General features: G+C 50.5%; 1 protein-coding gene across 1 annotated transcript; it reads left to right on the top strand.

The window, feature by feature from the left end:
• The first annotated feature begins 11,265 nt into the window (after positions 1 to 11,265).
• On the top strand, positions 11,266 to 13,227 carry SOX11 (SRY-box transcription factor 11). Its single transcript, XM_036881867.2, has one exon. The coding sequence runs from the start codon at positions 11,373 to 11,375 to the stop codon at positions 12,681 to 12,683; it is 1,311 nt and encodes a 436-aa protein (XP_036737762.1). The 5' UTR covers positions 11,266 to 11,372; the 3' UTR covers positions 12,684 to 13,227.
• The last annotated feature ends 732 nt before the right edge of the window (positions 13,228 to 13,959 follow it).

The following is a 13,959-nucleotide window of genomic DNA, read 5'->3' as shown; positions in this document are numbered from 1 at the left end:
AACAAGCTACGGCTGAGGTAGCTGAGCAAGTGAATGCATGACCAGGAAATACTATAAATATCTTTCCTTTTTGGCCTCAGATCCTATTCCTCACTGTTAAAACCAAAAATACACACACTCATGTCGGCATTCAGTCACCCAGAATACGATGAACTATCTCCTTGCTCTCTGCTTACAGGAGGGTAAACAGAGGCACATTATCAGGTATTAAGAATGACAGAGCTCGGTCCTGGGAAAAATAATAAATATGCATGGACAAACTGCACCACTATTGCAAGAAATGGAGAGAACCGAGGAAGCCAGCTGTGGGGGGACCGAAAGGTACTGGAAAACTGTGACGTTACCACTATTGCATCTCTACGATGGGAAATCCACCCAGAATCAGACTGATGGGCTGTTTGTCCCCTGGCTCCATGGAGCATGCTGTGGGTGAGGGTGGGTAGACACCAGGACTTCCCCGCCTCACTCCTGAACTTATTTGGAGACTCATCCTGAATATGTTCACCATTATGAACAGTGACACCTGCAGAGGGTGTCCTCAAATTGCCAACTTTTGAGGTTCAAGAAGTTCCTGCAAATTCTATCAAGGCATATTGGAATACATAAATTCATATCTATCTTATAATTTTCAAGTGCTCCAGAAATCTTGCTTCATGAGAGAGGGAGAAACCTGCTTGGAAAACTCATCTTTAGGGAAAAAGAATCAAGAGGTGCAGTTCTGCTGTGGGAAAATGCACGAGTGGCGGAGCAAGGAAAAACGCCCCGGCACAGGACACCTGCGCGCCGCTGGACTGCCCTCCAGGCTGACTCCTGTGGACTCGTGCAAGAGAAAAAAACAGAAATAAAAAGCGAATTCACTAACATATTGGTAAGAGACCAGAAGCACCAAAAACTGCATTGCATGGAAAAGCAATGGGCATGTTCAAGGGGAGGCGTGAGACTAAAAACGCCAGCCCAGGGCCCGGGCCCCTGAAATCCAGCCGCAGGCTAGAAGAGAGCAGAGCACGTGTTCCCGTTTTTGTTTTTAATTCCTCTTGCCACTCCCTCCAAGTGACTTCGACTTCTGAGTTTTCTTCCTCATTAATTCATTTGTTCACTGTTGTGAATGGCCACAAGGTGCCAGGTGCTTTGTGAACGTGAGGGGATGTGCAGTGGGGCACAAATACCACCCATGTTTAGGGGAGCATGAGGTCAGGTTGGGAAGCCTTCTCTTTCAGCTGTGATATTATTATTATTATTATTATTATTATTATTATTATTCTACCTCCAACATCTGCCACGATGGTGACATTTGTGAGCCGAAAGTCACTTAATTCCCTTAATTTTCTTGTACTTCTCAAGTGTTCCTGTCTTCAAAATACACCAGGGAAAGTGGCTGCAGAAACCTGGTGTGTCCCAGAGGGTTAGCCCTGACCCAAGGCTTTGTAAATAACTCAGAGGGGCTTCCTTCTGGTGGATCTCAGCTCCCAAGTGGCCACTACAGGTCAGCCAAGGTGTAGCATAGGGACACTTGTCCGCGCTTTCAGAGCCCACTGTCCCTGGGGGAGGCCAGGGTGTGAGCAGGATCTGAGCTGTGGTGAGGCCGTGCTTGCTGCGTGCAGGGACTGCTGGGGGGAAGCCACGCTTCTGCCTCGGGGTGCAGCACCTCAGGCCCTGTGAGTGGACCATGAGGGACCAACCACACAGGACCTCAGCGCATGTCCCTTCCTGCTGCGCTCCGAGGAGAAGTGAGAAACCATCACCTCTGAACAGAGTTCGCAGCTCCAGACTTTGCAGTTTATCTGGGTATCTCCTTGGGCCTGCAGATGTTAAACGGTGCCATCCCAGCTCTCAGAGTTTTGCCTGAGACCCCAAAGCTACAGAGGGAGGGCAGGATGCCTGGAATCTGGAAGCTGCGGCCACCCGAGGAGCAGCGAGCCCTGCTCTGTGGGGGGCTCCCCCCACTTCCACTTTCTGAGTACCTGTGAAAGTCTGCAAATTCACCGAAGGGGACCTTCTTTAAAAAGGCCCCATCAGAGGGCAGAGCACCTGCCCTCTATTAGTTTCCTGGGGCTGATGTGTCAAAGTACCAGAGCCCGGCAGCTTGAACCACTGGCTTTCATCCTCCTGTGGTCTGGGGGCCCGGATGCGCGTGGCTCAGGGTGGGCCCCTCCGAGGCCGCGAGGACCTCTGCCTGGTCATGTGCCCACCGCTGACCTCGCCCGTCACTCTCACCGCATGTCCCTTTGGGGCACGTCTGTGTCTGTGCCCACACTGGGCTGCGGCCCATCTCATGACCTTGTGTTGACTTTGTCGCCTCCCCGGAGGCCCTTTCTCCGAGTGCAGCCATGTCCTGAAGCTCTGCGTGTTCAGGCTTTCACAGCCCGGCCCGGGGCTGCCATTCTCTGGCTCCAGAAGATTCATGTCCCTTCACTCTCCCCGTCTCAACACCCCTTAGGCCTTAACCCACGCCGGACTCAGCTCTGAATCCCAAATCCCGTATAAGATGGGCCTGGGTGATCCTCCAGGCGTGGTTTATCTCAAGGCAAATTCCTTTCCAGCCATGAACCTATGAAATCAGGTGCATGGTCTTCCTCCAAATACAGAGGCGGACGCGTGTGCAACAGACATCCCCTTTCCACAGGCGGAAACCAGAAGGGCAAAGTGTCAGGGGTCCTCGACAAGTAGGGGACACGGCGAGGTGATTCCATCCCATGTTCGGAGTCATCTGGCGGATGCTCTGCCTCCGACCCAGACGTAGCGCCCTCCTCTTCCCTCCGCCGGCCAAGTGGGCCTCCTCTGGAAGCCGCAGCTGGCTGGCCAGCACTAGGTGTGGGCTCCGGCCTGCGAGGAGCTCGGGGAGACCGCGGCACACAGGCAAGGACTGTGACCCTCAATGGCAGAGGAAGTCGGGCCTGCCTGGGGCTGCCCCAGGAGAGGGCGCAGAGCGCTCCCCCAGAAACGGTGGGCAGGGAGGCAGCCCTGAGCTGGAGGAAGACCGCTGGGAGGGGGCAGCCCTGAAGGACGTGTCAGAAGAAGAGCAGCCATGTCCACTGTGCACAGTGGCCGGGAGGAGCTCTAGGGTCACCTGGACAGCACGTCCCCAGGACAGAGAAGGTGCCAAGATGTGGCGGTATTTAGCACCTGGGTTCTTCAATGGGTTCAAAGAGCATTAGCATCCTGAAGGAGGGGCCCCCAAATGCCACGATGGACACAGGAAGTAGCTCTGATTGATTTGTTGTGCTCACATTCCACATTTCCCCGATGAACGCACTACCTTTCAATGGCGGGAGAACAATGACAAATCCCATGAAGTGCCGGAACCACAGTTAAATGACTGTGTTTGAAGCAGAATGAATCCATAGAGCCAAAGGTACGACATAAGAAAATGAAACCAAAATAATGTTCCCTAGTTCAGGATTTCCCTTAAAGTGACATGTCTCGCAGTGTAAGAATTATAAAGCGGTAACACACAGACACGCCTTGGAAGCCACTCGATTTGCCGTCTCAGGTTCAGATGGGGTCCCCACGCCCAGAGCAGGTGTGCACTGCACGCAGGGTCCACGGCCGACCAGCGGTAGCAGGAGGGTGAGAGCCGGATCCTCCTGACCCAGCGTGCAGCCCCTCCATCTGCCCTCTACACAAGGCAGTGGGCATCGGGCCCTCCCGCCAGCCCTCTGCCCAGCTCCTGCGCTGGGTGCCCTTGGCTGGGCCATCAAACAGCAACTAGCAGCCACTCTACCACGTACCATAAGCAGGCAGAATCAGTGAACCTTCTCCAAGAAAAGATGCGAAACCCATGCCTCTCTGCAGGTTTGCTTTATCTCACTGTGTCTCTTGTTCACGCTATTTAGAAATTAATCGTTACTGGTGCCCCACACAGCTCTGCCTCTACCAGAGGGGGAACATAAATAATAAAGATGTTTCATGGCAAAGAAAAAAAAATGTCTGAGCTATTTCGAACATAAGATGCAGGAAAAACAGAGTGAGAAAGAGGGAGAGAATGAATGAATGAGAGATTGAGTCAACAAGGGCCAGAAAGGAAAACGGTAAGAACCCGCAGTCAAGAGTCACTTAAGGAAAGACACCGATGATCACAGGGCACATGCGAGGAAGGGCACAGGCCACAGTCAGCTGCTTAGTTGGAGAGTCCTGACCAGGACTTTTACCTCATCCCACCCTCCATCTGACGTCACCGAGGACCTCACCTTCCCTGTGGCCTGTTCCGAGGCACCTTCCTCCAGCAATTGTACCAGCCAAGTCCTGAAATCTGTGACCCCCATTTGCAAGACAGCCACCAGCTTTTCCATGCTGCTAATTGGTGACATCACCAAAAGTAACGACACCTTCATTGCCCTGGACATGGCTGTTCTTTCTAAGAAGAGACACACCAATTAGGAGAGTGGTTACATGTGAAGAAATCAGATTTGGTGCATTTTTAAATTGTACTTTCAAAACTGTCTAGCCATCCCTTTTTATTTTACACTTCTATAATCACACTCACACACACACAGAACAATACCTATCCTCTTCCTCAGTGTGTAAGGCAAGGATTCAGCGGCCCCCAGAACAGCCTCCAGGGGCCTGGGAAGGGCAGACGACCATCCCGCCGCCTTCCTCCACAGATGGCAGCTCTAGGAAGTACCCTTTCTGGGGTGCTTAGTTTCTCTCTTTGTTCTACCAGAGGGGGTAGAAAAGGATTGGCATAATGTAGGGGCGCCACCCTTCACCCCTGCCCTTACTCTGCGGGCCTGTCCTGAAGCAGTGCATCCAGCACTCGGAGACCGGCAGCAATGAGGAGAGCGGTCTGTACCGTGTGACGGGGAGCTTGGTGAACGTCAAGGATACATGTGTTAGGAAACGGTCATTTATCTTCTTTATAAAGGAGAAAAAAATCCCTGGGGTGCTCAGTCAAATGTCTTTTCCAGAGCAGTTTCCCCCAAAAATGTAGAAGTTGAATTAACATATTTTTAATGAAAGCAAGGTTTGTTTAAATTGCAAAAGAAATCGAGTTCTAACAAAAGCCTGCTTAATAGAATGAGTGTGAATGTGTAAAACAGCTTTCTTTGGAATCACAAACATCCCTCTTGCAGATAACTTCAGAGTTATTTGTGTCCAGCATGGTGTGGGTAGTATGATGATTTAGAAGACTATTTTGCATGGCAGGTCATAGTCAGAAGAAGTTTGAAGGCTGCTGCCCCATACCGTGCTGCCCTAATGCTCCTCTGTGCTTTTGTTAATTGTGAAAGAGATGAAGTTGGAGAGGCAGAAAGAAAAGAGAGAAAGAAGCATGCCTCACTTGCACTGCAAAGAGGAATGGAGTTCGCTCAAGGGTGACAGGCTTCACTGAACGTGAAGCTGGGGGGTGCTGTGGTCCAAGCTGCCTGCTGGAATGAGGAGTGTGGCTGTAGTGTGGGGACAGGAAGATCAATTTGCTGTCCATTACTAAAAATCTGCTGGAGTACTGGCAAGAGCTTAAATGCACACCCTGATGGTAGAAATGAGCAGCAGAGAATGGATTCAGGGGTGCTTTCTGTGGGAGAACTGACCAAATTTACTGAGGTATATGAAGAAATAGGAAAATTCACTCACTTAAAGTACATTTACAGAACAGCTCCTGCATGCCAGGAATTGGAGAAAGAAAGATTAAAATAATAAGAGCAATAATAACAGTTGTGGGCATCTTACAATGTGTAAGGACGTCTTTAAGTGCTTGACACTGACACCAGCAAATGTTGGTGAGGAGGTAGAGCAACAGGAACTCCCATCCATCATTAACAGAAATGCAAATGGCACAGCCACTTGGGAAGACAGTTTTGTAGTTTCTTACAAAACTAAACATACTCTTACCACGTGATCCAGTGATCATGCTCTTTGGTATTTACCCAAAAGAACTGAAAACTTATGTCCACATAAAAGCCTCCCCTTGGATGCTTATAGCAATTTTATTCATAACTGAAGAAACTTGGAAGCACCCAAGATGTCCTTCTGTAAGTAAATGAATAAACTGTGGTATATCCAGAAAATGGAATATTATTCAACACTAAAAAGAAATAAACTCTCAAGCCATGAAAAGCCATTGATAAAACTTAAATACATATTGCCAAGTGAACAAAGACAATCTGAAGAGTCTGCATATGTATGATTCCTACAATATTACATTCTGGTAAAGACAAAACTATGGGGACAGTAAAAACATCCATGGGTTGCCAGAGTTTGGGAGAGGAAGGAGAGAATATTTATAAGGGAGGCACAAAGGAATTTTAGGACAATGAAACTACTCTGTATGACACTATAATGGTGGACATGTGTTATCCATTTGTCCAAATCTACAGAAGGTACAAGCCCAAAAGTGAACCCTAGTGTAAACCATGGACTTTGGGTGATTACAATGTGCAAATGTAGGTTTATAAATGGTAACAAATGTCCCCTCTTGTGGGGGATGTTCATAGTTGGGGTGGCTATACATGTATGGTCAGGGAATATATGGGAATTTTTTATACTTTAGCCTCAGTTTTGCTGTGAATCTAAAACTTCTAAAAAATAGTCATTTTGTTTAGAAAAAGAATACACAACTCATATGAATAATAAAAATGATGAATTTCAGAGGTAGTAAATTTGTATAATGCTTTTGTTATTATTAAATAAAAGTCAAGGGCTACATGATAAGATCCACAAATAAATAGATAGATAGATAGATAGATAGATAGATAGATAGATAGATAGATAGATAGATAGATAGATAGATAGATAGATAAGGACACTGGAATCAAATTTTCAATCTGAGGCAGAATATTCCAGAGTCCTAGCTCTCAACATGAAAGCCAGTGTTTTTCAAACTTCGATAATGCCTCGGTAGCAGGTGAATTCAGTGGGCTTTAACCAACATTGTTTAAAGAAATGGAATAGAAAGTAGCCGGATTTAGTAAGAGATTGATTTTGACACTTCTATGTCTGTTGTATGTGCATGATGTGTATACTGGTCATGATGAAAAATTGTGCTTTTTAAGTTTCAGAGCCCCTGCCCTCTGCTATGCCACCGCATTTCTTATGCTTTTCTGGTGCATACTGGCTGGCTGGGTGGTTCAGACAGCAAATGAGGGAAAATATCCACAAGATCAAGTTCTCTACTGAAATGTGTTCTGATGAACCAAGCAGCGTAATGACGGTCTGTAGACTGTGGTTGTGGGGGATGGGCAGCAGGTGCTCCGGAGGCCCAGCAGCACTGCACCTGAGATCGGAGCGCAACCAAAGAGCTCAACACTGCAAAGGTCAGGTGTGGAGAGAGCTCTCGGTGGGTAGAATAAAGTGCAGAGGCCTTGAAGCAGCATGAGAAGGATGAGGCAAGATGGCATTTGGAGAGTCAGGCAAGAGTCGGATCATGGACACCTTGTGGAGTTCTTGCAGACAAAAATACTCCCCTCGTGGAGCCCCTAGCGTCTTGGAGTGTGTGTGTGAGGTAACGATTCTGTGACGGCTCCCGCATTTCTACACTAATCAACATATATGTTGTGATAAGTTTTACGAAGTTAGGAAATGCATGAAGAGCAGCAATGGCATAGGGTGTGTGTGTGAGAGTTCAATTAACTCCTACTACCATGCCTGAGACATTCAAAGAGGAATATCCGGTAGGCAGAAGATACTCAGATCCAAACCCAGGATTCAGGTCTGAGGTGGAGATAAATAGATGTGACTGACCACAGAGGAGTAGAGGAACTCATCTGGGGAGAGCAGGTCAAGAAACAAAGAAAAAGGAAGTGTCCTCCTGTAGGGCATGACTTCAGAGAGGGAGGCATGCATGCAGTCAAAATGGGGAGCTCAATTCACTACTTCAAACATTCACCCAGTGATATTTTCAGTGCATTATTTGCTTAGCAAAATGTTTCTTCTTCAGGGGAAAAAGGCACATTTTATATTTGCTCTAATCGAATGATAATTTTAAGAAATTTTGTAGAATATCTTTCCCTTACATAATAACCCTTATAAATGAAGGGTTTCTTTTTGGTAAAGATGCAATTGTAAAAAGTAATAATAACCAAAAAATAGCCATTTAATTATATTTAATCAAATGTAAATCTTGAGACTGAACATTAATTATATGTCTAACAATATTGTTAGTAGGAAAATTGCCTATTTTGCTTGTAAATAAGTATATAGATAGATGTACATACAAATTTGAAATATATATTGACTATATAAAGATGACCAACAGGCCTGATCCTGATATATGTACATTCAGTGGTTTAAAAAATAGCAGATAAGTTTCCATTTTCCTAAACTAGACTTTCATGAGGTGAATCATCAGAGAAGGCCACATATCTACTCATTACCCTAAAATTCCTTTAAACGGTTGGTTTGTGCTGATGTTGCAAACATTTGTTTTTCAAGAGTAAATGCTGGTTTTGCTAGAAGCATGCAGGTTCAAAATTTGGTCTCATTTCTTTTTAAAAAAATGTTATACTTAAAAATTTTCCCTTAGGAAGCAAAAAAGGGGAAAAAAAGGTATTCACAGGAGTCAGCCTTCCTTTCCTCCAAGTCCTCACTAAATTGGCTATCATTAGTAGGTGGGATGGATGTGTTACAAAATAGCCATCTCATTAATCCTTCCTGAAAATTCTCACCTTGCCAGTGGTATACAGGAAGAAATCTGTTCTAGTACATTCCTCTGGAAGCCCGCATGCCTGCTTCACCACCTTCAATCTCTGCCATGAGTTTACTGAAGGACGCATCAAAACACCCCACTTACCTCTCATCATCACTGTGCCTGCTCACACAAACCAACAGCTTCCTTACTCTGGCTCTCCTTTCTGGAAAAAACGACCTGTCTTTCTTTAAACAGAAATTACGTTTCTTATTTGAAGGAGCAAATTTTAATTTATAATTTCCTCTAAGATCATAGCACTATGGGAATAAGTCCCATTATTTTCCAATCCTACAACACTCAGGTGATTCTTATTCTGAACCTAAACATGATTTTTGCTAGAGTGAAGAAGGCAAATATTGAATTTGCCAGATTTTCAAACACGTTCTCTTTCAGAGTTTAAAATGCTAGGTGCCCACCTAGTTTGCATGACAATTAAACAACTGAGCTAAATGATTTCAAGCTCTCTAGCTAGAGTATGGATTTGTCCTGTGCTGGGGGAAGGGCAAGCATAGCTTCACCATTCATTCCACCCCACCCCCCTGTGGTGCTCCCAATACTGGAACTGCTGGGAAATATGTGAGATGAGAGACAAACGACATGCAGAGCTGGCCTGGCGGGAGTGACGATGAATTTTCACACGCTGCCTTGAGTTTTTATACATCTCCAGACTTCAGGTCATCCGGGATGAGTGACTGTAAATTATTTTGGCTCTGCTGGCCCTAAAAAAATTGCCAGCGTTATTAGCCTGAACATGACAAGTATTGATACAGTTATTTTCTTTAGGATGAATATCGGTGGCCCGGTAGGGGTGGGGGGTGCCGTGAATATGGTAATGCTTTGCAAATAATGAACTGTGGAAACACGGTACCACTTTATGTTACCAAAGGCGCCAGAAAAACTGCAATGTGGAGGTAATGCCGTAATATTTGCACGGAAGGCACCTGAAAGGAAGCGGGATCGGTGATGTACTAGCCCTAAGCAGCTGACTTTTCTTGTAAAATACTCTGGGTGGTATCTTAGGCACTGTGCGAAGTTGCCAGCTCCCCAACGCTGGAGGGTGTGAAGACAGGGATGACGACAATGAATAGGAAGCGGCGGTTTTCTTTTAATTGGCCCCAGAGTATCAGAGACGGGTAACAAGGACTCAATAAAGAAACACAAAGAAAAACGGGTTTCGAGGTAGCACAGCAAGGCCGCGGAGGCCTGGGGCTGCTTTACCTAAGCCAGCCTGCTCCCTGCGTCGGCCCCACCTTTCCGCAGACACAGGAAACATTTCCACTCGAGACTCGGGATGCACCTTGTTTGCTCTGGTCTGTGCTGCTCAGCTAGCATAGCGTGACCCAGGAGGTGTGGAGCCCGTGGCCAGATTGCAGGATGAGGCTGCTCAGGAGGGCGCTGGTGACCGGGAAAAGGGGAGGGGACAAGGAGGAGGGGGTGCTGGGAAGGAGAGAGGGAGCTGGGGGAGGGGGCCGGGGCGGCAGGCTGGGGGAGGGGACGGAGAGGAGAGGCGGCGGAGGGGAGGGGAGAGGCGCGTGGGCGGGGCTGCGCGGAGCTCGCCGGTCCCCTGCCCGCCGCGGAGCCAGCCTCGGGAGTGGCCAGATTGAACGCGAGGACCGGCCCAGCCGCTGCCCGCAGACCGTTACTCCGGCCTGCTTGGGGCGGGGCGCGTGTGGCCGGGCGCAGCCGAACCGGCACCGCCGCGTCTCCACACGCCTCTGAGGAAGGAGGACACGTACGGAGGAAAAGGACCAAACAGAAGACGACACAGGGGAGGGAGAAGGGAGCCTCTCGGGCTTTCAATGGGTTTCTTGGCCTTAGAAAAAGAAGAAAAGCCCACGTGCCCCGAAAAGGTGCTGTGTTAAAGCGCCACCTTCCGTCGGCCGGGGGTGCGGCGGTCTCCCTGGCGGGCCCCGGCGGCGCGGGGCGCTGGGAGCAGCTGCGCCCACCGAGGGCGGGCCGGGTTCCCCCGCCCAGCAGGCGGTGCGCGTGCCCGAGGGTGTGCACACGCGGAGCGAGCGCGCCCCGTCGGTGCACAAGCACGAGCCTCCGGGGGCTGGGCACAAAGGGGCGCCGGGCCTCTCCCGGGACCCGGCTGCGTCCGCGCTGGCGCCGAATCCAATCCGGTTAGCCCCGGGCGCACCCACTGGCCGCTCCGCCCGAGCATCCCAGGAAGAGGCGCATCTGTGCACACACGCGGGTTTTTAAAAAATAACATATTTCTAGACTTGCCTCCTCCTCTCCCCCACCCCCAATCTTTGCAAAGCAGCCCCGAGGGCGGGGGAGGGGGAGGGGCCGCAGAGTTAATAAAGGGAGATGGGCGGAGCCGGCCCCCAGCCATTGGCTAGCCCGGGGAGTGATGTCACCCATATGACACCCTGATAACTAGTTGGGAGAGGTCCCCCAACTTTTTGCAGAAGGAGCGCGCGCGCCTGGGAGTGTTCGGGGTCCGGCGCTTGCGGCGGGAGCCACGAGCCGGAGAAGAGGGGTCCCGGGCTGCTCCGCCCGCCGCCGCCGCCGCCTCTCCCGTCGCGGCCGCAGCCCTCCGCGCGCGGGCGGTCGAAGCCGCTGCAGCCGCAGCAGTCACTGTGTGCAGCCTGGGAGGGGGGGAGGGGGGAGGGGGGGGAGCCGCGGACGCGGGGTGCCGAGGACTTTGCAACTTGCCCGGGAAGGTGGAGGGGCGAGAGGGGGAGGGGGACCTCCGCACGAGACCGAGCGGCCCGGGTTGGAGCGCCCAGCCCCGCAGCGGATCATGGTGCAGCAGGCGGAGAGCTTGGAAGCGGAGAGCAACCTGCCCCGGGAGGCGCTGGACACGGAGGAGGGCGAATTCATGGCTTGCAGCCCGGTGGCCCTGGACGAAAGCGACCCGGACTGGTGCAAGACGGCGTCGGGCCACATCAAGCGGCCGATGAACGCGTTCATGGTGTGGTCCAAGATCGAGCGCAGGAAGATCATGGAGCAGTCCCCGGACATGCACAACGCCGAGATCTCCAAGAGGCTGGGCAAGCGCTGGAAAATGCTCAAGGACAGCGAGAAGATCCCGTTCATCCGGGAGGCGGAGCGGCTGCGGCTCAAGCACATGGCCGACTACCCCGACTACAAGTACCGGCCCCGGAAAAAGCCCAAGATGGACCCCTCGGCCAAGCCCAGCGCCAGCCAGAGCCCCGAGAAGAGCGCGGCGGGCGGCGGCGGCGGCGGCGCGGGCGGCGCCAAGACCTCCAAGGGCTCGAGCAAGAAGTGCGGCAAGCTCAAGGCCCCCGCGGCGCCCGCGGCCGGCGGCGCCAAGGCGGGCGCGGGCAAGGCGGCGCAGCCCGGGGACCTGGGCGGCGCGGGCGACGACTACGCGCTCGGCGGCCTGCGCGTGAGCGGCGCGGGCGGCGGCGCGGGCAAGACGGTCAAGTGCGTGTTCCTGGACGAAGACGACGACGACGACGACGACGATGACGAGCTGCAGCTGCGGATCAAGCAGGAGGCGGACGAGGACGACGAGGAGCCGCCGCATCAGCAGCTCCTGCAGCCGCCGGGGCAGCAGCCGCCGCAGCTGCTGAGACGCTACAACGTCGCCAAAGTGCCCGCCAGCCCCACGCTGAGCAGCGCGGCCGAGTCCCCCGAGGGCGCGAGCCTCTACGACGAGGTGCGGGCCGGCGCAGCCGCGGGCGCGGGGGGCGGCAGCCGCCTCTACTACAGCTTCAAGAACATCACCAGGCAGCATCCGCCGCCGCTGGCGCAGCCCGCGCTGTCGCCCGCGTCCTCGCGCTCGGTGTCCACCTCGTCGTCGTCCAGCAGCAGCGGCAGCGGCGGCGAGGACGCCGACGACCTGATGTTCGACCTGAGCTTGAATTTCTCGCAGAGCGCGCCCGGCGCCGGCGAGCAGCAGCTGGGGGGCGGCGCGGCGGCCGGGAACCTGTCCCTGTCCCTGGTGGATAAGGATTTGGATTCGTTCAGCGAGGGCAGCCTGGGCTCCCACTTCGAGTTCCCCGACTACTGCACGCCCGAGCTGAGCGAGATGATCGCGGGGGACTGGCTGGAGGCGAACTTCTCCGACCTGGTGTTCACGTATTGAGGGGCGCGCGCCGCCCGCCCCTACTCTCGGCGGGCGCAGAGCGGGGTTCCTTGGGAGGAAGTCGTGGCGGTCCTGATGGTGGTGGTGGTGGCGGGGTGGAGGGGAGAGAAGAAGATGCTCATGTTCGTGTGATGTCGTGACACAAAGAAATTGGGAAAAGATGATGAAAATTTTGGTGGAGTTAAAGTGAAATGAGTAGTTTTTAAACATTTTTCCTGTCCTTTTTTTGCCCTCCCCCCATCTTCCTTTATCGTGTCTCAAGGTAGTTGCATACCTAGTCTGGAGTTGTGATTTTTTACCCCCAAAATGTGTTTTTGTAATTACTCTTTCTTTTTCCTGAAATTCGTGATTGCAACAAAGGCGGAGGGACGGGGCGGGGGAGGGGCAGGAGGACCCGCTCCGGAAGGCGCTGTGGAAGCCTGTCGGTCTTTGAAGTCTGGAAGACGTCTGCAGAGGACCCTTTTGGCAGCACAACTGTTAACGCTAGGGAGTTGGAGATTTTTTTTTTTTAAATCTTAAGAGATCTTAAAGAACTTTTTTTTTTTTAAAGAAACACAAACAAAAAAGGGACCATTGCAACTTTATTTTATTTTATTATTTTTTTTTGGAGGGAGAAAACTGATGTCTTCTATGCATCCGATTCTTAACAAAACTGCAGGGAGCTTGAAAAAATGCAGACTGTACAAACGCTTACAAAAAAAAAACTGTGAACTGACTTAAGATCAGAGTTTACTTTTCAGATCAAATTGTTTATGGTTTTGCAAATGTGATTTCTACTTGCCAACTTTTTTTTTGTAACTTGTTCCCTTATACCTCCTTGATTGAATACCAGACAGCCTAGACCTCAGTACAAAAGGTATTGAAACATTTTTGATACATAACAGACCTCAGTCTTTTTTAAAAATTAATATATTTTCAGGCGTATTTTTGTACAGTGAAAAGGGAACATTCTTGCTGTGTTTTTTCAGTAAGACTTTCAGGCACTTCTTCCCTTTTGATTTCCTTTTTTCCTCTTTTTTAGCATGCAAGTATGTTGGTACGTTATGTCCTGGTTTAAAAAGGATTAACATTTTAAAATAATCCTTGCATCTAAAGGCCTTGTGGTTTAAAAAAAAAACAAACTTTTTTTTGTACAGCTATAGTAGAGATTTGTTCAATATTTGTAGGTAAAGATTTATTGAAAATGGTGATATAGACCTCAGAGCTGTTATCTTAGTTTAAAGATTGTATATGTACTGTACTATAGTAGGACTTTATGTATCTCATACGCTGTGAT

This window comes from Manis pentadactyla, chromosome 2, assembly GCF_030020395.1.
Source record: "Manis pentadactyla isolate mManPen7 chromosome 2, mManPen7.hap1, whole genome shotgun sequence".
Classification (NCBI taxonomy): Eukaryota; Metazoa; Chordata; class Mammalia; order Pholidota; family Manidae; genus Manis; species Manis pentadactyla.
Note: the sequence above shows the minus strand (reverse complement) of the source record. Positions and strands in the feature narration are given on the sequence as shown.

Bases quoted from the DNA above. Each gene is read 5' to 3' on its own strand.
- SOX11 (XM_036881867.2), top strand. From the start codon at position 11,373: ATGGTGCAGCAGGCGGAGAGCTTGGAAGCGGAGAGCAACCTGCCCCGG.